Source organism: Mesoplodon mirus (genome assembly GCF_964341445.2).
Source record: "Mesoplodon mirus genome assembly, chromosome: 13".
In the NCBI taxonomy this organism is placed as follows: domain Eukaryota; kingdom Metazoa; phylum Chordata; class Mammalia; order Artiodactyla; family Ziphiidae; genus Mesoplodon; species Mesoplodon mirus.
This window is the reverse complement of record NC_138989.1, coordinates 8,718,473-8,739,455: the sequence shown is the minus strand read 5'-3', so window position 1 is coordinate 8,739,455 and position 20,983 is coordinate 8,718,473. Positions and strand designations below refer to the sequence as shown.

The following is a 20,983-nucleotide window of genomic DNA, read 5'->3' as shown; positions in this document are numbered from 1 at the left end:
CAAAAAGAGTAAAATACCTAGGAATAAATCTAAGGAGGTAAAAGACCTGTACTCTGAAAACTATAAGACACGCACAAAAGAAGCTGAAGACGACAGAAATGGAAGAAAGATATACTAATGGATTGTAAGAATATTGTTAAAATGACCACACTATCCCAGGCAATCTACAGATTCAGTGCAACCCCTATCAAAATACCAGTGGCATTTTTCACACATCTAGAGCAAATAACTCTAAAATTTGTATGGAAACACAAAAGACCCTAAATAGCCAAAACAATTTTGAGAAAGAAGAACAAAGCTGAAGTATGTTCCCTGATTTCAAACTATACTATAAAGCTACAGTCATCAAAATAGCATGGTACTAGCACAAAAAAAGAGACATATAGATCAATGGAAAAGAATAGAGAGCCCACGGGCCTCCCTGGTGGCGCAGTGGTTGAGAGTCCGCCTGCCGATGCAGGGGACGCGGGTTCGTGCCCCGGTCCGGGAGGATCCCATATGCCGTGGAGCGGCTGGGCCCGTGAGCCATGGCTGCTGAGCCTGCGCGTCCGGAGCCTGTGCTCCACAACGGGAGAGGCCACAGCAGTGAGAGGCCCGCGTACCGCAAAAAAAAAAAAAAAAAAAGAATAGAGAGCCCAAATGAGCCCACGATTATATGTGCAATTAATTATGACAAAGGAGGCAAGAATACACAACGGGGAAAAGACAGTCTCCAGTAAATAGTTTTGGGAAAACTGGACAGCTACATGCAAAAGAATCAAACTGGACTACTCTCACACCATGCACAAAAATAAAAGTCAAAATGGATTAAAGACTTAAATGTAAGACCTGAAACCATAAAACTTCTAGGAGAAAACATAGGCAGCAGCTCTTCGACACTGGTCTTAGTAATATGCTTTTGGATCTGTCTCCTCAAGCAAGGAAAACAAAGCAAAAACAAACAAATGTGACTACATCTAACTAAAAAGCTTTTGCACAGCAAAGGAAACTATCAACAAAATGAAAAGGCCACCTACTAATGGGAGAAGATATTTGCAAATGATACGTATGACAAGGGGTTAATATCCAAAATATACAACTCAGCATCAAAAAACCTGATTAAAAAATGGGCATACGATCTGAATAGTTTTCCAAAGACATACAGATGGCCAACAGGTACATAAAAAGATGCTCAACATCACAGTCGGGGAAATGCAAACCAGAACCACAGTTAGCTGTATTACCTCACACCTGTCAGAATGACTTATCAAAATGACAACATATCTATCACAAGTGTTGGGGAGGGTGTGGAGAAAAGGGAGCCCTCGTGCACTGCTGGTGGGAAAGTGGCATGGCCACTAAACAGTATGGAGGTTCCTCAAAAAAAAAGAGCTACCACGTGATCTAGTAATTCCACTCCTGCGTATTTTAGAAGATACATGCACCCCTATGTTCACTGCAGCATTATTTACAATAGCCAAGCCATGGAAGCAACCCAAGTGCCCATCAGTAGATGAATGGATAAAGATGTGGAACATAGCAATGGAACATTACTCAGCCATGATGAAATTTTGCCTTTTATGACAACATGGATGGACCTGCACTTGAATATTTCACTGGGCAGCAAATGTGTATTGGACGTCATTCCTTGCTGGCTCATAGATCTAACCTTGGGTTTTCTGAAGGCTGCATTAATACTCCATGGTAAGAATGTTCATAGTTTATTTAACAGCTAGCTTGTTTATTGATGGGCATACAGGTTATTTCCAATCTTTTGCTAACAATAGTGCAGCAGGATTGTTTGGCTTTGTAAACGTGGGGAGATTTCACCAAAGTGCTTGATCAAAGGGTATGGATGTTTAAAAATGTCATAGATATTGTCAGATTGCCCTCCAGAGATTGGGCCAATTTAAATTTTCACCATCAGCATGAGCTGTTTCCTAATGCCAGCTGCAAAGGAGAGATCATTAAACTTGTATCTTTGTTAGTGTGTTCAGAGAATATGCTCTTTGTTATATGCATAGCACATCTATTTTACTAACTCCAGAGAGGTGTATGCTATTCCAAAAATTTTACATTTTTATGTAGTCAGTTTATCTCTCCTGGGATTTTGTGTCATGCTTAGAAAGTATTCTCAGCTTCCATATTTTCTCCTAGTACTTTTATGATTTAAAAAAAAAATCTCAGATTTGCAAAAGGCATAATGAACCCCTACATACATGGCACCCAAGTATTACTTACAGAAGTGAAACTCTGCTCTCCCTCCCTCTTGGAACTAACCACTATCCACCTACTCACTTCCTATCCCTGTGGCTGGTGTCTGTGAACTTGTTACTTATCTGTTTGCTCCTAGTCCACAGAGGTGAGGAGGTTGCACTGTGAATCCACCACACGGCTGTTTAGTTTAGCTGACTTTCTGTGAGCTGGACTTTCTCATCAAGGAAGCTAGCGCACATCCCTTAGCACAGACAGGCACTGGCCCTAGGGCCAGGTTAAAGAGTATGATATGGTCATGGAGTTCCCTGGCCGTCCAGTGGTTAAGACTCTACACTTCCACTGCAGGGGGCACACCACAGGTTAGACCCCCTGGTCAGGGAACTAGATCCTGCATGCTGTGCAGTGCAGCCAAGAAAAGAAAAAAAAAAAAAAAAAAAACTATGATATGGTCTTATTTTGTGTATTTTAAACTTGATATACATTGCACTTGGTGGCACTGTGCAGGGAGGTTTATCTGATGATGCCTGGTTTGTTTATTCATTTTCACTGATGCAGAGTGATTTCAACATGCCTTAAATATATATACTTACCCGTTTTCCTGTTGTTGGTCATTTAGGTTGGTGCTTTTCTTTTGCAAACATCCTGGTATGGCTCTTCCAGCACTTGTGAGGGATTCCCTAAGGTAAGGATCTGCCAGGTTGTATGTTAAGAGCATCTGTAAATGTACCAGATGATGATACCCAATTGCTCTGCAATGTAAGGATGGCCCATTGTCCACACATCCTTTGGTATTAGAAGACCCGTTTTTTGGTCAATTGATGGGTATGAAATGGTATCTCATTGTGAATTTAATTTGCTAGTGAGATTGAACATCTTTGTTTACAAATTTTGTTTATATCATTTAGTCATTTTTCTTTTGGGGATATAACTTCATTTTTCAAATCTTCTGATCCATTTGCAGTTGATTGGGTGTGAGGGATACAGCCATATTTTTTTTCAGAATAACCAGTGACATAATGGATAACCAACTTTTACTTACTAAGCTAAAATGCCACCTTTCTCAGATAATACATTTAATGACTATAAGTTTTATCCCTGAGGTTTGTACCCTTCCTTGCTACTCTTGCATTTTCTTTTTATTAGAATCAGTCTGATTAAAACACTTGGTATTTTCATATATTATTAATAATGTATGACGTGTGTATCATTCATACTAAGTGTTAGTCCCCCCTGAATTATTAAACTTTCCTAAAAAGGTGTTCTCATTGATCCAGTAATGACCATTGCTCCTTTCTGTTCACTCCTAGGCATTTTCCCTTCTCTTGTCCGACTATAGTGACTCTCCAGAACAGTGCTAAGTTGTGGGCAATAGTGGACGGTGAGTGTAATTCCGGAATTCAATACTTCTGGCTTATTTTTCATTATGTCAAAAAATGGGAATTATAGGTACTCAAAAGTTTTTTTTTTTCCTTTACAGAATGGATGTTAAAGTTTATCAAATATTTTTCCCATGTATATAGATTTCAGTTCCTTTTGGGGGGGGGCCTCCTTTCTCTTTTTTTTAAATTGGAGTATAGTTGGTTTACTCAGCTCTTTTCTGTATCTATTAACAGTGGGAATGTAAAGTTTTACATTTTGCATCTGAGTAGTATTACAAGTATCTCTCCATCACTATAGTCTCCAAGCTGCTGACAACTTTTAAATCATGTTAATTATTTCTGAAAACCCCACTCATGACACACTCTTTTTCTCATACTTGAGGGAAGACAGTGGAACCAGGGCAGGAATATTTTACAGATCTCATGTCACACAACCAGACCTTCTACCACTCTGCTCTCCTATGCAGAAAGTCAACAGGAACTTTCTGTCCCTTTTATCTATCTACCTAAGGGCACAACTGCTCAGGGTGCAGGGCTGGAGGCCGTCAGTGCACATCACCCACCCCTCCTGCAGGAGAACAGTCAACACCACACTGTGAACTTATCGTAGAATAGATTTATTTACCTGAAACCATGTCTGTGCAATGCCTGTTACCAGCACAGAAACAAACTACTTTCTATTTACAGTCTAAGTCAAACATGCGTTGTGATAAATTGACGTTTAGCATTTTATTGATATAAATGCATCACAATATTCGTATTGCACCAACATCTGTCTACTGCTTCTGATTTCATTAAATAAGTTACATTTAATACAGTGCAAAATAGCTGCACACTCAAAAAATAACCGAAGTCATGAACTGGAAGCCTACATTTTTAACCATTCAACACCTGTAGTGTTTTCAATAAATTTATAAATAAGCAAACTGTACAGGGCCAATTAAAAAGTAGCATGTTTCAATGACACCATAGAGAAATCTGGCTACTTACAACTGAAGGCATGCATTACAACTGAATATTGTACATTTATTTAAGCTATGACATTTTGCACAGAGAAATATGGAGACTTGGCTGATGGCTTCTAAGTTCTTGGATAAGGTTTCAGAACCTCATTCTTCTTGCAGCAAAGAAACCAAATTTCTCTGGAGAGGCTTTCTGATTCATTAAGCTAAACTGTACATTTGTAATTATTTTGATTTAAAAGCTAAAAACCCCACTGGTAATACACGTTTCCTCCACATAACACACAATGAGTTGGGGAGTTTTTTCTAATTTTCTTTTTCCCCCCCAACATCAATCATGCAGAGGGCTGGTAGATGTGTTGCTAAAAAACGCACATGCACGCAACTGAACACCCTTAAATTTCTGCAAAATGGTTTAGGAAGCGGTTACTCCAGTATTGCTGAAAAGGAAAGAGAGAGGAAATCAGCTTTATGAAATATGGGGAGGAAATGTTAGAATAACTAATTTAAGATTAATAGTGACAGATGAAAAGGAATATTTGGTTTGATCTTTCTTTTAAGATTTTAAGACTAGCATTTCTGATCAACTGTCCCTGAGGGGTTGCCCACACAGGGTAGCATCCAGAAGCACTGGCTCAGCAACACAGGCCCCTCATGTCACCTGGCTACAAAGAATCCCACCAGGCAGACACTTAATCGCTTCAGGTATAACAAAAGTTGAGAAGAAGTCCTCGGTTAGCAGTGCAGAGGGTAAGGAAAGCGAAGCAGAGTGAGCAGCGTGGTAATCAGCACCAAGCCCCTCTCCTTCCTTCCCCGGGGGCTAGCCTCTGGGCTGCACCCAGTCCTAGAAGGGGAACTGCTTATCACTGTTCCTTTTCAAGAAAAAAGGCTGCAGATTACCCTCATATGCAGGGTGGTGGTTTTGACACAATTTGGTGCATCTGCACTGCAGACACAACAGGCTTGGCAGACACTGAGCTAATAACGCTTGTGGTCTCGGATATTCCCGAGGTCTGCCCACCACCCAGACATTCAGGGGCCCGAGGCCCCAGTTTGAAGGTAATGTGGCAGCCGCTGCTTGTGAGGGAAGGTGGCAGTTGCCCTGCTCGTCTCTGAGCTCCTACAGCTCTCCCTACCCAACGTGTCACCTGCACTGTGCAGATGCAGAATGAGCTGTTGGCACAGTACCCCACTTAGGAAACGTGTAAGACTGCCATCTCCTGGGCAAAGGGTAAAGCTCTACTCAAGAGGTCAGTCTGGGCATGGGGTGGCCAAAAAAACAGAACACTGATGGGATGGGCCTTCAGCCCACTTGCCCGTTGAGAAAGAACCTGGAGCAAGTTTCAGGCAAGAGCTGCCTGAGAGCACGTAACATGACGGGTCTGAGGATGGTGCCGTCCTATTCCAGCTACTGATGGCGGCAGAAGCAGAGAGGCCAACGGTGCCTTCCTGCGGGTGGGTACTTGGTGAGGATGGAGCTGGGTACCTGCTGCTCCCTATAGGACAGAGGCCAGGGATGTGCCCACAGCAGCACTAACTACTGAGGAGGTGCCAATGCAGACGTTTTTTGGCGGCGAAGCCTGAAACAGAGAAGACAAAAGGACTCTGCACCACTGGGTCTTTCCCACTCCCAGCTGTCTGAATTGAGGGAAATGGGTGCCTAAACCACCTCTGTGGGCTGGACAGGCCTGAAGCTGAGGAAGCACAAGGTAATAGCCTTCCATACCATTCAACTTACTTTGTAAGGGCCAATTAATCAAGGAACTGAGTCAGGAAAAGTTGACCACTGAATGGCACGCCTCCCGACAAGCTCAGACATCCTGGTTTGGTTTGCAGCCGAGACACACTCCTTGCATTTGATCTCAACCTGTTTCTACACCCCATAACACTAAACTGGCAAAATGTATCCCCCCCATTCTCTGCCAAGCAAACCAGCTTCCTCCTCCTCTGAGAGGCCTCCATGAGCCAGGCCAGGACTCTAAGAATCCGCCTCCACGTGCCCTTTCTACCCCCTTACATGGAGACCTCTCAACTTCGCAGCACCTTGTCCTGCTTGATACCTGTTAACCTTTCCCCAGACTCTCAGCATTTACATTATGTCTCCTGGCTGGCCCTGTATCCAGGGCCCAAGTACCTTCAAGTACCCACAAGAACTCCTGGAGCTTCACGTGGAGGGAGCTACCACCCTGAATACGAGCTGCTGCCTAAGCCCTCCTTCACCCTGGCTAATGATGGGGCTGGTTGTTTGCTAGCTGAGCAGAACTATGGCCAGTATTTTTTCTCTCCAGGGTACATTAAAGCACAGTTAAATCTCAGCCGCAGAGAGTATGACCCAGAAGGTGGAAAAAGGTGGCCTATTTAAAATGAACCAGGGAATTCCCTGGCAGCCCAGTGGCTAGGACTCAGTGCTGTCACTGCCGGGGCCCAAGTTCAGTCCCTGGTCAGGGAACTAAGATCCCACAAGCCACACAGCACAGCCATAAAAAGGAAAAAGTCATGCAACAAATGATGCATGAGTTTATTGGTTCAGTTACTTGCTTTCACTCGTTTTTTGCTTTTTAATGAACCAGGTAGCAAGATTCTGGGACAAGTCCTTGCAGCTAACAAAGATCAAAGGAACCATGACAAGTTTTTTGTGAATCCTCATCTTGGCATTTGTGAAGGCACCTGTCAGTGTGACCAAAGCAGAACTACCTTCTCTTCCTCCAGGCCCTCCCCCACTGACATGTGGCTGTGCTGTTGTTATCCTAGGCAGTGGGTGGCATCGAGAACAGCTACCCCAGCCCACAGGTGCATAGGTGCCACATAAAATCGTATGCCCACTGCTCTTAGGGTGCCTGACATAAGGGGCTTACTCATTTTAGTGTCATATAGCCAGCTCATTTAGTGGCAGTAACCTTTAGGCTAAAGCATCCAAATTTCAGGGAATACTCACGTTAGTTGATGGATGTTGGAAGGCATTGGAGGAAAACACCACAGTTAGGACTGTTAATGACTTACACACTGTTGGTTAAGACTGATCTCGAACATGCGCAAACATTTATCATAGTAACGATGGTGGTGGTTAGTGCCACATTCAAATAAAAATAGTTCTATACAATATGTTCATTTGGTCATATGCTATTTACAGATTTTACAAAACACATACACACACACACACACTTGCCCTTATGTCCTCTACACCAGGCTAAAACAGGCCAGCAGAAACTTGCATAAAAATGTATCACAGATAACAATTAGTGCCTATACACTAAAAATAAAATTCCTACAACCACCTATGCAGCAGAACAGGATCCTTCTTCCCCTCAAGCACAGTAAAACTAAAAGTAAAACTAAGAACTTAAGAGAAAGTTGGACATCTGTTAGTTCAAACTAAGCCACTTAAGAGTTAAAAACAAGACAGTTATTTTTCTCTGTCCATTTAAAATGTTTTATTTTTCTTTTTAAACTAGATTGTGAAGTGCCACTGAAATAGGCAATGTTGGCAAAACAATGTCTGTTACAATAAAATACATTAGACATTTAAATAAATAACCTTAAAAGCTATGTGAGGGGACATGAACCTGGTCGATTGAATCTGGAACAATGTTTTCTGCACAAGCGAGAACAAGCATACCTCTTGTTAAGACGGATGTAAACAGAACCATCACAACCCTACAGGAGAAGCAGCCGAGCGGGGTGGGGGTGGAGGTGGGGTGGAGGTGAACGAGGGCCAAGGGGTGAAGGGGTGTGTGTGGGGGGGTGGCAAACCAAAGAACAATACTGACTGAGGTAGCGGTACTCTCTGCTCAGTGCAGAAAACTTGGCTTATGAAGAAAACTGAACTGTGATCTCAGATGAAAGCCAGATGATCATGCCAAAGACACAACACATGCTATTTAGTTTTAGAAAAAAACCACACACACTCATGTCCTAAAATCTGCTGCCAATTAATTTGCTGACAATGTCTGCTGGCTCAACTTTTTTTTTTTATACAAGGATGAGTATTAAACAGAACACTGTACATGCTTTTTCATCTACAAAAAAATATTTGCATAAAATAGTGTTAGTTCTCTGTACATGTCAATGGACACTTTAATTATGTGTATAAAAAAGGAAAATCTTGCCCCACTGGAGTCAGAAAAAGCAAAACAAAATCTAGAGTATGAAACCTCCTTCACCAGCCAGTATGTTCATGTGAAAATTCAGCAGAAATAGACAGTTGCTTTAAACAATAAAAAAATTAATTGATTAAGTTAAACATCACCTTTATGCAAAACTGTCAGTCAAGACCAGAACATATCACTAAAGTTAGTGTCTGTGCTATAGACCCAGATCACCAGGGGCATTATGAGTAGCACAAAGGGCCAGGAGATCCCATCGGTGCATGCTGAGAACGAGCAGGATTTGGTGGCAGGCTGCACACACTCTTTACCAGGTTCTAGGTAGTTGCGGGCCACAAACTTGAGGGTCTCATCCATTAGAATCACAGGCAAGGAGATTTTCAGCACCATCAGCCACTGGGTCAAATTCAGTGGTGTGATCTGGAAGATAAGCTGAAACACAAAGAAACCTCATCAAGCTCCCTGACTTGCTGGACAGGCAGCCAGGCCCCAGCCCAGGCTCACCCCACCGCTTACTGGCAAGGGTTCCACGTAGAGGATTAAGAAATGGAGTGACATGGACAGGCAGATGGAGCCCACAAGCCAAATGTTCTCCCAAGGGGGCATCCTCAGCAGGGACTGGTTTTCGGACAAGCTGCAGAACAAGGAGAAGTAGGTGGGTGAAATGTGCCTGCTGAAAGGGCAAAGGCATGCCATCACCGACAGAGACTGTTCAGAACCACACTTCAATAAGGCGACAGGCTAACTTGGCGTTGCCTATTACCTACTGACCTAATTCTATTAAGTTTCTACAGTGGCAAAGTTAAGGAAGAATGTTCAGATGTAGGACAGACTTCCAATTTAAATCTAGGCTTCAGCACAGCAATCCCATTTCAGTGTGTTCAAACCTGCTCTCAATTGCCCTTGACACTTGGGCTATTTTGAAATTTCCATTTTTGTCACTGGCTTAATTAGGTGATACTGTTTGTCTCAATGCTAAAGGGCAAGAGCTCCTTCCCTGTGGGCACAGGCACACGGGTGCAGAAGTCCCTATTTTTGGCCTCTGCTGTCTCTTGAAGAACATGTGGCTAAGCACTCCCACTACTTCCTGGAGGTGATGATGACTTAAGCTCTTAAAACCCGGTGCTGCTTGTCCTTCCTTTTGGGGAGGGCGGAGCTTTCCTGTGATTCTCAATCAACCATGACACACACACAATCCCCCAGCGCCCTGGCTGTCAGGCCCTTGCCCCAGCATGCTGAGAAGACATACTGACCTGTTGAGGGCGTTGCACATCTCTATGGTTACTAGAACAGAGAGTGCCATTGTCATTGGGTATGGGGATTCAAAGATTGTACAGTCCACTCCTTCAAAGTCCGGGTTGTCCTCTTTACACTGTAGGAAATGGCTCTGCAACAAAAGCCCAATCAAGTTCCTGATCAGCCAAGGACATTTCCAAAGTCCACACACCAATTCCACACCAAGCCCAGAACACAGACCCACACAAAATCTCACCGCATTTCCCAGAGAAGCCCTGGTCCTTCAGAATAACCTTAGATGCAACTGCTTATTGTTAAGAGTATTAAGATTATTTGACTGACATCCAAACCACAGAAAGCTCAAGGACAACTCTGTTTGTGAAGACTTACAACACCTTGCATCTAAGGTACACAAAGAAAGGTGGCTACGTACCAGCTGGTAGAAGGTCACTCTCGGACCACCCTCGGCAGCAATGAACCACCACGCAGCAGCACCCACGGTAGCAGCGCCAACATAACCTGGGAACAAACATCATGACACTCACTCACACGGGGTTTACGGCCTGCAGCGTTAGGGCCAACCCCTAGGACAGAGATCAAAGACATGGTATGTCAATGAGCCTGTGCTACCACTGGCACCTGCTCACTTGCATCAGATAAAGCAGCTAGGCTGACGGTTTCCGTAATGAGAAGGGTGTCTGTGGTACAGAAGAACCCGGCAACTTTTCCTCCAGAATTCGTGAGGAAAAGCACCTACGAGAATTGGTAGGCCCTTTACACTAGCCATGCCCTCTCTAACCAGCGGCCAGTATGTTAAGGCTGCAGGCACGTGTTCTCCATGTAAGGAAGGCCATGCCGTGCTAGAGCACCAGATCACACTCGTCATGACTTTTTGGCAAACTCATGCTACCAGTTATACACTAATTTGCTCCATCAAAGGCCTGGCAGAACCTTTATATGGAAAGGCCATTAGAGCGGTTAGTGCAGAACGCTGAGCACATGGCAGTGCTTGAAGCCAATTCTGGGACCATCCCCTCCCCCACCCCAACAATTACTTTTGAATTCAGCAAGTTTATTATAAAGAAGCAACAAAGGGTAGTGGAGAACACAGGCACTTGAGAATAAGAGACTGTCCCAATGCAGTAGTATTCACTGAAAGGTCCAAGTGCACACCCTCTAACCCAGCAATTCCAACAGAACAGTAGGCAGGTGGTGCACAGCGATGAGGCAGCTATACTGGTACTGATGTAAAACTACCCCAAGAACGGGGAGAAATACAAAAAGACAAGGTTCAGCATACAGGTGTGTACAGCAGGCCATCGCTTGCGAAAACAAACACCTAAGATGGATCTATTTGCTAGAGTATCCCAAGAAGGCGTGCCGCAGGGGAACCAACTGGTTGAGGGCCTTCCTGCTTTATGCCACTGTGTGCTTTTTGAGTGTTAAGTCATGTGAACATATTAAAACAGTTTCCTATGGGACCCGAAGGAAGTCATTTAACCTCTCTGAGCCTCACTTTCCTAACCTATGAAATGAGGAAGAGAGAAGCAGCATCCTGGGTCAGGACGAGGTCTACAAAGAAGACACATGTGGAAGAACCAACCATTGCTGATGAATGCACAGATCCCTTCTCTCACTTAGGCAAAGGGGGACTTCGTTTTACATCTTGGTGATTTAAGGCCTCAGTTGTCCCTGTATTTCCTTTGTCCATAGATTAAATCTGAGAACCTCATTCACAAAGGCCCAAGGAAGAACGAGGATGCTAAAGTAAGGGAATAACTTTACTGTAAACTTGCTATACACAGCTCATTCAACTGCAAGAGGGCAGTCTCCATATTTTGCTACCCTAATATGGAAACAGAAAAAAATGTGCTTTTAAGGGATGCATTTACAAAATTTGGACTCAAACATTCGTTTAAAAATCAATAATATAAAAAACTGTACTCACAGCCAATAGCCAGATAACGGAAAAAGAGCCACCCGCTGATCAGTGGTTCCTTTGGGTTCCGGGGTGGTCTGTTCATAATGTCCAGATCAGGAGGATTAAACCCCAGTGCAGTGGCAGGCAGGCCATCTGTCACCAGATTGACCCAGAGCAGCTGGACAGGAATTAAAGCCTCAGGAAATCCAAGGGCTGCTGTTAGGAAAATACTGTTTCCATCCAAGGAAAGAAGAAAAAGACCCCAAATTATTTTTGGCTACTATTTAAAATAACATCACCACCCCCATCTTCCTCCATAAAAATCAGTGGACAGCAGTGATTGTTTTAACTTTTTCCCTGGGCAATCATAAAACATTTATTATATCCAATTTCAAATTAAGTTAACTTTTACAAGACCCAGAATTTTATGTTACCTTATATAGTTAATTTAAATTCGTTTCTATGTTAAAGTGCATCCTTTGCACACTGGAGCAGCCGTAGACAGCCCTCCTGAGGGCCAGATGAAGTACCTCTACCTTCACAAGGGCCGCCTTCGTCTTGCCCGGCCCTCCCTCTCTCCCGCTACACTAAGAGCAAAGCTGCTGCCACGTGAAGAGCAAATCTGGATAACTGGTCATCACCAGCCAAGGAATACACGTGACCCGTCATAGGGACCCACCAAACAACTTCCCCAACATTGGATGAGATGAGGTAGCGGATAAACTGCTTCATGTTGTTGTATATCGCCCGTCCCTCCTCCACGGCAGCCACGATGGTGGAGAAGTTGTCATCAGCCAGGACCATCTCAGAGGCGGTTTTAGCCACCGCGGTGCCAGAGCCCATGGCAATGCCGATTTCAGATTTCTTCAGAGCGGGAGCATCATTCACACCGTCTCCAGTCTGAAAGGGTTAGAAACCCACCACTGGTTTACACCTGCCACCTAACACGCTGCCAACAAATGCTCAGCCATCCTAAAGCCAGGGAATGAATGGAGCTGTTGGGCCTCTGGACAACAGAATTCTCTGGAAAAGTTTTCATTTTTGTAAGTTGGTGTCATAAAACACGTTTTACCTGGGAAATGTAAAATTGCCAAACGAGCTAATAGGTGACACTTCAGAGGGAAGTAGGACAAAGGGGACTTCAAATTATCTGTATTATTTTTTTTACCAAACAAAACATAATATGGCAGTCAAGACAAAATACTTGTTATCCACATGGATAAATCTCAAGTAGAATAAAGGCAGACTTCAAAAATATGTAAACTATAATATATAATAAAGACCAAAAGGGGCAAAAACACTTAAATATTGTCTACAGATACAAAACCATCATTCCCATGTATGTTTTCTATACTTTTACTAAACACCCAGTACTGAACTCAGAATGGTGCTTTCCTCTGGGAGAGAGAAGGGAAGGGGGAGGAAAGAGGAAGACAATTATAATAACTGGTTTCAATCAACGAAATTAAGTTGTTTTTAAGAATGTGAAGTTTCACAGACAAGCAGCAGAAAGCAAATATCACAATGTTAACATTGTGAAAATGTGAAAAAATCAGATGCGAGGAAGAATATGGGAAATGCTTCATCAACAGGTAGCTCTTAAGAGAACACATCACCAGTACATCTCATCTCAGGTAAGGCTATCCAAAACTGGGTGACAGAGTGTGGATTATGTCCTGAATCAGCTTTTAGAAACGTGAGATACAAACATGTATATTTTAACCACAACAAAGATAAAGATATCACCAAATATTTCCCCTGTGACTGATTTAGACTTCCAAGTCTTAAACTTCTCCAGCATCTTCCATGCATGCAACATACAGCATGCCAACTACTGGTCAATAGAATCCTTGAGAAACAGCCCCAGATCATGACAAAAATAAAGAAGTTCCAAATACGGGAGCTATTACTAAAACTTTAATGGTCAGAATTAGAACCTGCTGTGTGTGCAGTCTGTTACCTGTACATGTCTAAGGCACTCACCATGGCTGTAATCTCATCAAAAGACTGAAGAAACTCTACAATTTTAGACTTGTGGGAAGGTTCAACTCGAGCAAAACAGCGGGCATTCAAGCAGGCTTCTCTTTGGGCTGAAGGACTGAGCTCATCAAACTCCCGACCCGTGAAGGCCTTTGACGTCACATCCTCGTCCTGCCTGAAGATGCCAATGCGCCGGCAGATGGCCACAGCGGTACCCTTGTTGTCACCCGTGATCATGATGACCCGGATGCCTGCCTGCCGACACAGCTTCACAGAGGAGGCCACTTCAATTCTTGGAGGGTCCAGCATGCCCACACAGCCAACAAAAGTCAGATTGGTCTAGAGTTAAAGAATCACCTTATGTCAAAACAGGAAATTCTGGTTTTTCCCCTAGTGTGGACAGCAAAGGTTTCTGCATTTTCTTATGACAGAATTCACACCATTGATATAAATCCAATGAAGAACAGTATTAATTCCAATAAATCAGAAACAATTAAAAATCACTACATTCTTGTTACCAAACTCTTTAGCTTTCATAATAATATTCTGTAATTAGGAAAAAATTATACTGAGGAATAAAAACGTTTTGATAGTGGCCAATTAGTGGCCCATAGTACCCAAATTTGTTCCCTGTTCAAGGCTTCAGGAAGTCACATACCTGATATGAAAGTACGCCGTAAGCAGAAAAGTAGACGGACTCTCTCCACTTGGACAATTTGACCTTCAGTAACTTACGAGTGTTTTTAAAATAGCCTCAATTTTTAAAATATCTTAATTTACATGAGAGCTGCAAAATAGGTTTTTAGCCTTGATGATTCTACTTTGAAAGTAATAGGCCTGTATTAAGTTGTTAACTGTGTATGTTTGAAGCAGCAATCTAAATTATAAAGGTAATACATTTGGCCTGCAGAAAAACAAATAACCGCACCCTTTTCTTGGCAAAAGCAAGACTCATTTGACCTTTTATCGAAGGAGTGCTGTCTGAACACAATGAATGTGCAGGATGTGGGCAAAGAAGCTTTTCATTAGCTAACCTCGTATTTAATAAAGTTGGCAGAGTCCTCCAGGTTCATTTCTTCTCTTCTCAGTGGGTTGTCGTGAGTGGCCAGAGCCAGGCATCGCAGTGTGTCGCTGCCACTGCCCCATTCCCGAATGACAGACATGATCTTCTGTTTGACTCCAGGAGTTATGGGGACTTTAGTACTTCCAATTCGAATGTGGGTACACCTGTCAAGGACACCTTCGGGGGCACCCTGGAAATATTACAGATTTAGATCAACAATTTTATTTATTAGCTCACCCAGGATTCCAATCCTGGTAAGAACATCTCAACTGCAATCTGCTGTACTTGCCTTCACAAACATTTTGCTCATCGATGTCCGGCTTGGTTTGTTTGGTGTACAGTAAACCGACATCGATTTTCTATCGCGTGAAAACTCTAGAGTAAATTCTTTTTTCATCAACTGTTTAATGACCTATAAAGAGAACATATATGGAATATTATTGGATGGCAATTTCTGTACATTTTTGATTTGTTAAAACAAACATTCACTAAGTACCTATTATGTGAAAGGCAATGGGGATACAGCAACAGACAAACCAAGTTCTCACCCTCATAAAACTTACCCTCTAGTTTGGGAAAGACACACTAGAATGTGAAAGTAGATTATAAGTGCTATGGAGAAGAATATTTAAAAATAAGCAGGGAAGAGAGAAAATTATGTATGACTGCGCTTTTACATAAAGATTTGAGAAGGCAGTATTTGAGTAGAAACGTGAAAGATGTGTGAGTGTGGCAGAGAGAACAGATGTGCAGGCTGACGTGACCTGGCGCGTTCAAGGAGCCTCTAGGCCAACATGGCTGGAACAGAGTTTGCAGAAAAGAAGTGAGAGGTTAATGGCAGGAGTGGCAGAAGCAGGTTGTAGTATCTTAAAAGTCAATGTAAGGCATCTGGCTTTTTTAACAGGTGAAACAGGAAGACAATGGAGGGTTTCGAGCTCTAGCAGTTAAGTATTAGCTGAAGCAGGGGCAAGGAACACCACTTAAATATTCTAAATAGCTTTAGATAGCTAGTGGGTACTATATTAGATGTCGGCACATGGACAGTATTTAAAGTCATGAGGTGAGAAGAGTTCAAGGGAGTAACTGCAGACAGAAAAGGCCGAGTACTGGGCCCTGGAACCTCTTCACCTCTGGTGGGATGTGGAAGATGCAGCCATTCACCTCTGGTGGGATGTGGAAGATGCAGCCAAGGAGATGGCAGGGGACAGGGGGCGGGGGAGGGAGGAGAACAAGTGAAGTGAAGGACTTTCAAGGAGGGAGAGACTGACAGGATAAACTGACAGCTCAGGTAAAACGAAGACTGAGAATTAACCTTCAGATTCAGATTTGGACTGTCTATGTATACAATCATGTTACCTACAAAATAAACATACTTTATCCTTCCCTATTTTTATATCTTTGACTTTTCTTGCCTTACTGCATGAACTAGGACTGCCAGTACAACACTGAATAGAAATGTTGAAAGCAGAAATTCTTCTTTTGCCATTAGATATGATGTTAATTTTGTGTAAATACACCATCAACTTGAAGATAAGTTTGTTGAGTTTTTATCATGAACTGAGATTAAATTTCATCAGATGCCTTTTCTGCATCTATTTAAATGATCTTACAGTTTTTTGCCTTTACTCAATTATGTGGTGAATTACATTGATTTCTCCCTAATTCAGACAAGTATTTAGTAATAACTGTAGAAATCCCAAAGAACCTCAGCATCCAATGTAGGCAATTACAAGTGGACTGAAGCCATCCTCTTAGCAAGAGTTGCCCCAAGCAACAAAAAGACAATCACTATGAATTCTAGATTATTTGACTGATACATTACTTATGTATTTAGTTTCCATTAAGCATTTGTACCAATGAATCTAGGAAGACTGAAAGAATGGGTAGTGATTCTGAGTGAGGTGTGGACCTTGGTGCCAGATACATCCTAGGGGGAGAGAACAAAGCCACTGCTTCCAGTATCAGGGCTGTGAAGATCAACAGTCCTATCCAAATGGGCCACTAAGCCTTAAAAAGCTCGTCCTGCTCTATTCACCTCTGTACTATGAAAGGTTCTTGCTTTCGAGGGCGGGAGGAGTGGGCAAAAGTTCATTTCTGGGAATTTTCAGTGAGTGAGCACCATGACAGTCATTTCTGATCCCTTCCCTCAGCTGCTGTGGCAAAAAATGAGGCAAAGGAGGACACAGAGCAAGAAAATACTTAGACCGCAGACTCTTACAGAACGGACACTCCTGCCCTTGTTTGCAGTGGTCATTACAATTAACGTACCACTTTTTTAAGTTCCATGCTGCTACCTGTTTCCCTTTGTTGAGCAGTTACAGGTCTAGAATCATATAATTCTAAACCTCAGTCTCTGTGAAGCTGAATCTTCGGGTTGCTTCTGAAGGGTTCAGTCACACCAACTAATAGTAGAGCTGTCAGACAATGTGGCTTTGCAAGGATTGGCCCCCTACTTAATGACAATTGGGGTGAATTCCCTATAACAAAGGGCCTGGATGTCTGTTTCATGAAAACCACGTAAATCGGGGCAGGATGCCATAGGAGCTGCGTAAGACCCTCATGGCGGTGAGACTGTTAGTTGTGAAGCACAAACAGGGCAACTATACTTCAGCTGAGACATCCTCCATGCCGGTGTGAGTTCTGATTTCTCGGGATAGTATAAAGGAGGCAAAACAATGTAAAGGAAACAGTGCCAGAGCGCAAGTCCAGTTCTGCCTCACACTGTCGCCCACCTCAGGCTGCCTGTGCCGTGTGGTGCCACGCTACTCCCCCAAAACACACTGCCTCCTAATCTGCCCTGGATATCCAGGGAAGGATGAAAGAAAGGAAACGTAGTGACAGCTGACCATTTAGTAGAAATAAGTCTTGCTTTTTTTTTTTGCGGTACGCGGGCCTCTCACTGTTGTGGCCTCTCCCATTGCGGAGCCCAGGCTCCGGACACGCAGGCCCAGCGGCCATGGATCACGGGCCCAGCCGCTCCACGGCATGTGGGATCTTCCCAGACCGGGGCACGAACCCGTGTCCCCTGCATCGGCAGGCAGACTCTCAACCACTACGCCACCAGGGAAGCCCCGAGTCTTGCTTTTGTATAACTAGGAAAGGCTATATTTTTAACTTTCCATTTCTCCTTATTCTATCTACCAGGAAACCCTGACTACAAATCAAAGAAGTGCTACAAAGAGGAGCCTCAAGCACTAACTGGCAGCCATTTGGAGACGACAGGTACTAAGAGATTATGTGTAGCAGAACCCAACTCCAAAGAAATCGAAGCACCAAGGCTGGGAGGCAGCAGGCACTAGGAGTCGGTCTGGAGGACCCACCGTAGGGTCTCCTGGCTACACCACCCTGCACTGCACGAAGATGATGTTCTCCCTGGTGCAGAGGGGCAGGTGTGTTTCCAGGGTGGTGGCTTGTCGGGGTGGCCCAGACGGAGACTTTGGGGCCTGACCTGCTTCCTTCTTGGGTACCTTCTGCTCCTGCTCGGCATCACAGTCCCTCAACCCGTCTTCTCCGGCTTCTGCAGTTCCATTTCTGAGCTTCCTTAGCTCGCTTCTTGGCGCCATGCTTCTTCTCTTCCTCTCGTTCCACGTGTACGTGCCACTGCCTGTTACTCTGACCTTCGTGTGTTATAACATCTTGTTTGCAAACTGCTTGTGCTGCTTCTCATCTAAGCAACCACTCACCACTCTGTCTAGGACAAAGGCTGGGTCTGTCCTGCAGTAAACTGTCAGTGGATTGATTCTGTGTCCTCAAACACTTGGTACAGCTGGACCGGAGTAAAACCACCTGCAACAGAGGCTGGCAGACACTGGCCATCTGGTCAGCCTCCAGCACCTGGGTCTCCTCAACAGACTGGTCCATCCTGCCTGCCACTTTGTTCAGCCCAAGAAACCCAGGCTCTGGGGCTCCGACAGGCAGGGGGAAGGCAGCTGAGGAGCCACAGATTTGTCTAGTGTCTAGGGCAGACACGCCTGCACCCTGCACCACTGCCACCTCACTGAGCTTTGAATGTCAAGCTAGGCTTGTAGTTGTGGTTATTCTGCTCAAATATAACAAGTCAAAGTTTTGATATATTACTAGACTCAATCTGCTCATGTTGTGCTGAGAATCTCTACTTCTACTGACATTATGAAGAATACTAGCTTGTAACTTCCTTTTCTTGTCGCACCCACGTCAGGTTTTGGTATCAGGGTTATGCTGGTCTCATCCAGTGAGTTGATAAGGGTTTCATTTTCTGCCCTTTTCTGTTTTTTGTGGCCCTGCTGCACAGCTTGCAGTGGAAGCACCGAGTCCTAACCACTGGACTGCCAGGGAACTCCCCCAAACTGGCATTTCTTTAGCCTTATACAGAATTGGGCCTGAGGAAGCTTTGTGGGGTAGATTTTTAATTGCAGATTCAATTAATGTAACAGACACAGGGTTATTCCATTTTTCTGTGTCAGCTTAGAAAGCTGTGTTACTAAAAGGACTTGTTGATTTCTTCTACGCCGTCAAAATTGTTCAGAATAGCTTCTTGATCTTGTCTTTGCTATTTCCTTTCTACTTGTATTTAATTTGCTGGCTTTCTACTTTCTTCAGATGGAAGCTTATTTATCTTTTTGTTATCAATTTCTAGTTTAATTCTTTCACGGTCAGCAACCGGCTGTATTTCAATCCTTTGTAGAGTCTTGCTTCATGGACCAGTAATATGGTCTATTCTGGTGAATGTTCCTTATGCATTTGAAAAGCATATTAGAAGTAGCACGATAGGGACTTCCCTGGTGGCACAGTAAGAATCCACCTGCTGGGCTTCCCTGGTGGCGCAGTAGTTGAGAGTCCGCCTGCTGATGCAGGGGACACGGGTTCGTGCCCCGGTCCCGGAGTGGATGGGCCCGTGAGCCATGACCGCTGGGCCTGTGCGTCCAGAGCCTGTGCTCCGCAACGGGAGAGGCCACATCAGTGAGGGGCCCGCGTACCGCAAAAAAAGAAGAAGAAAAAAAAGAATCCACCTGCTAAAGCAGGGGACACGGGTTCGAGCCCTGGTCTGGGAAGATCCCACATGCCATGGAGCAACTAAGCCCGTGCGCCACAACTACTGAGCCCGCGTGCCTAGAGCCCATGCTCTGCAACAAGTGAAGCCACCTCAATGAGCAGCCCACGCACCACAACAAAGAAGAGCCCCCACTCGCTGCAACTAGAGAAAGACCACGCGCAGCAACGATGACCCAACACAGCCAAAATTAGATAGATAAATAAAAATAAATTTAAAAAAAAGAAGTAGCACAATAGAAATAAGGGTTGGATTGAGTATATTTACAGTGTTGTTCCATATCCTGATTTTTCAACTGCTTGTTCTGTCAATTTTTGAGATAGGTGTGTTAAAATCTCCAACTCACTGTGAATTCATCTACTTTCCCTTTTATTTCTGTCAACTTTTGCTTCGTGTACTTTTTAAAATTATTTATTTATCTTATCTTTGGCTGTGTTGGGTCTTTGTTGCTGTGCGCGGGCTTTCTCTAGTTGTGGCGAGCTCTTCATTGCGGTGCATGGGCTTCTCACTGCGGTGGCTTCTCTAGTTGCAGAGCAAGGGCTTTAGGCACACAGGCTTCAGTAGTTGTGGTGCACGGGCTTAGGTGCTCCGCGGCATGTGGGATCTTCCTGGGCCTGGCTCGAACCATGTCCCCTGCATTGGCAGGAGGATTCTTAACCACTGCGCCACCAGGGAAGTCCTTGCTTTGTGTACTTTAAATGTGTTAGTAGTACACATGCATAAACAATTGGACCATTTAGCACAAGGTCATAGGCAACTTGGACATGGGCAACTTGGACAAGAGGTTTTGATAGACTAGAAGGAGGCAAAAGCTTGACTGGAGTGGATTCAAGAAAATGGGAAGAATGAAACAATACAATACATAAAAACAGCTCTTTCGAGAAATTTTACTGTGAAGGAAAAGCAGGGTGCTTAAGGCAAAAGAAAGTTTTTAGATAAAAAACATACTATTATTTCTCTAATGAAGATCCAGTAGAGATAGGAGATTGATAAGCAGGAAAGATGTTAGGGCTCACTAGACAAGGAGCAGCTGGGTTTTGCTGGGAGCAAGAAGAGTCCATTTCACAGCACCAGGGGAGACGGCAGACCTTATGGGCACAGAGGCTGCATGTGG

The 20,983-nt window shown here is 43.9% G+C and overlaps 2 protein-coding genes across 4 annotated transcripts in view; one reads left to right on the top strand and one right to left on the bottom strand.

Annotated features, from left to right (window-relative positions):
- Positions 1 to 1,540: 1,540 nt before the first annotated feature.
- LOC309815006 (uncharacterized protein) lies at positions 1,541 to 20,082 on the top strand. Its single transcript, XM_082641386.1, has 4 exons — positions 1,541 to 1,683; positions 2,813 to 2,878; positions 3,504 to 3,574; positions 17,985 to 20,082. Exons 1-4 carry the CDS (start codon positions 1,568 to 1,570, stop codon positions 18,137 to 18,139), a joined length of 408 nt encoding a protein of 135 aa, XP_082497512.1. The 5' UTR covers positions 1,541 to 1,567; the 3' UTR covers positions 18,140 to 20,082.
- The window catches only part of ATP2A2 (ATPase sarcoplasmic/endoplasmic reticulum Ca2+ transporting 2), a 63,019-nt gene continuing 46,212 nt past the window's right edge, over positions 4,177 to 20,983 (bottom strand). The window contains exons 12-21 of one of the 3 annotated variants that reach the window (XM_082641353.1): positions 15,130 to 15,252; positions 14,812 to 15,030; positions 13,781 to 14,116; positions 12,477 to 12,697; positions 11,825 to 12,027; positions 10,310 to 10,395; positions 9,894 to 10,027; positions 9,157 to 9,274; positions 8,952 to 9,072; positions 4,177 to 6,117 (exon numbers count right to left, since the gene is read on the bottom strand). In XM_082641353.1, coding sequence (XP_082497479.1) covers positions 6,071 to 6,117; positions 8,952 to 9,072; positions 9,157 to 9,274; positions 9,894 to 10,027; positions 10,310 to 10,395; positions 11,825 to 12,027; positions 12,477 to 12,697; positions 13,781 to 14,116; positions 14,812 to 15,030; positions 15,130 to 15,252 — 1,608 coding nt within the window. In that variant the 3' untranslated portion in view covers positions 4,177 to 6,070. Of the gene's footprint in view, positions 9,073 to 9,156; positions 9,275 to 9,893; positions 10,028 to 10,309; positions 10,396 to 11,824; positions 12,028 to 12,476; positions 12,698 to 13,780; positions 14,117 to 14,811; positions 15,031 to 15,129; positions 15,253 to 20,983 lie in introns of all 3 variants that reach the window. The other 2 variants (XM_082641354.1, XM_082641352.1) reach the window with 2 other exon arrangements.

What these genes read in the sequence shown, in the direction of transcription:
- LOC309815006 (XM_082641386.1), top strand. Translation starts at nt 1,568, where the DNA reads ATGGATGGACCTGCACTTGAATATTTCACTGGGCAGCAAATGTGTATT. An exon ending in CTTGTGAGGGATTCCCTAAG is followed by an intron (nt 2,879 to 3,503) that starts GTAAGGATCTGC and finishes GTTCACTCCTAG; the next exon opens with GCATTTTCCCTTCTCTTGTC. An exon ending in GTTGTGGGCAATAGTGGACG is followed by an intron (nt 3,575 to 17,984) that starts GTGAGTGTAATT and finishes TCTATCTACCAG; the next exon opens with GAAACCCTGACTACAAATCA.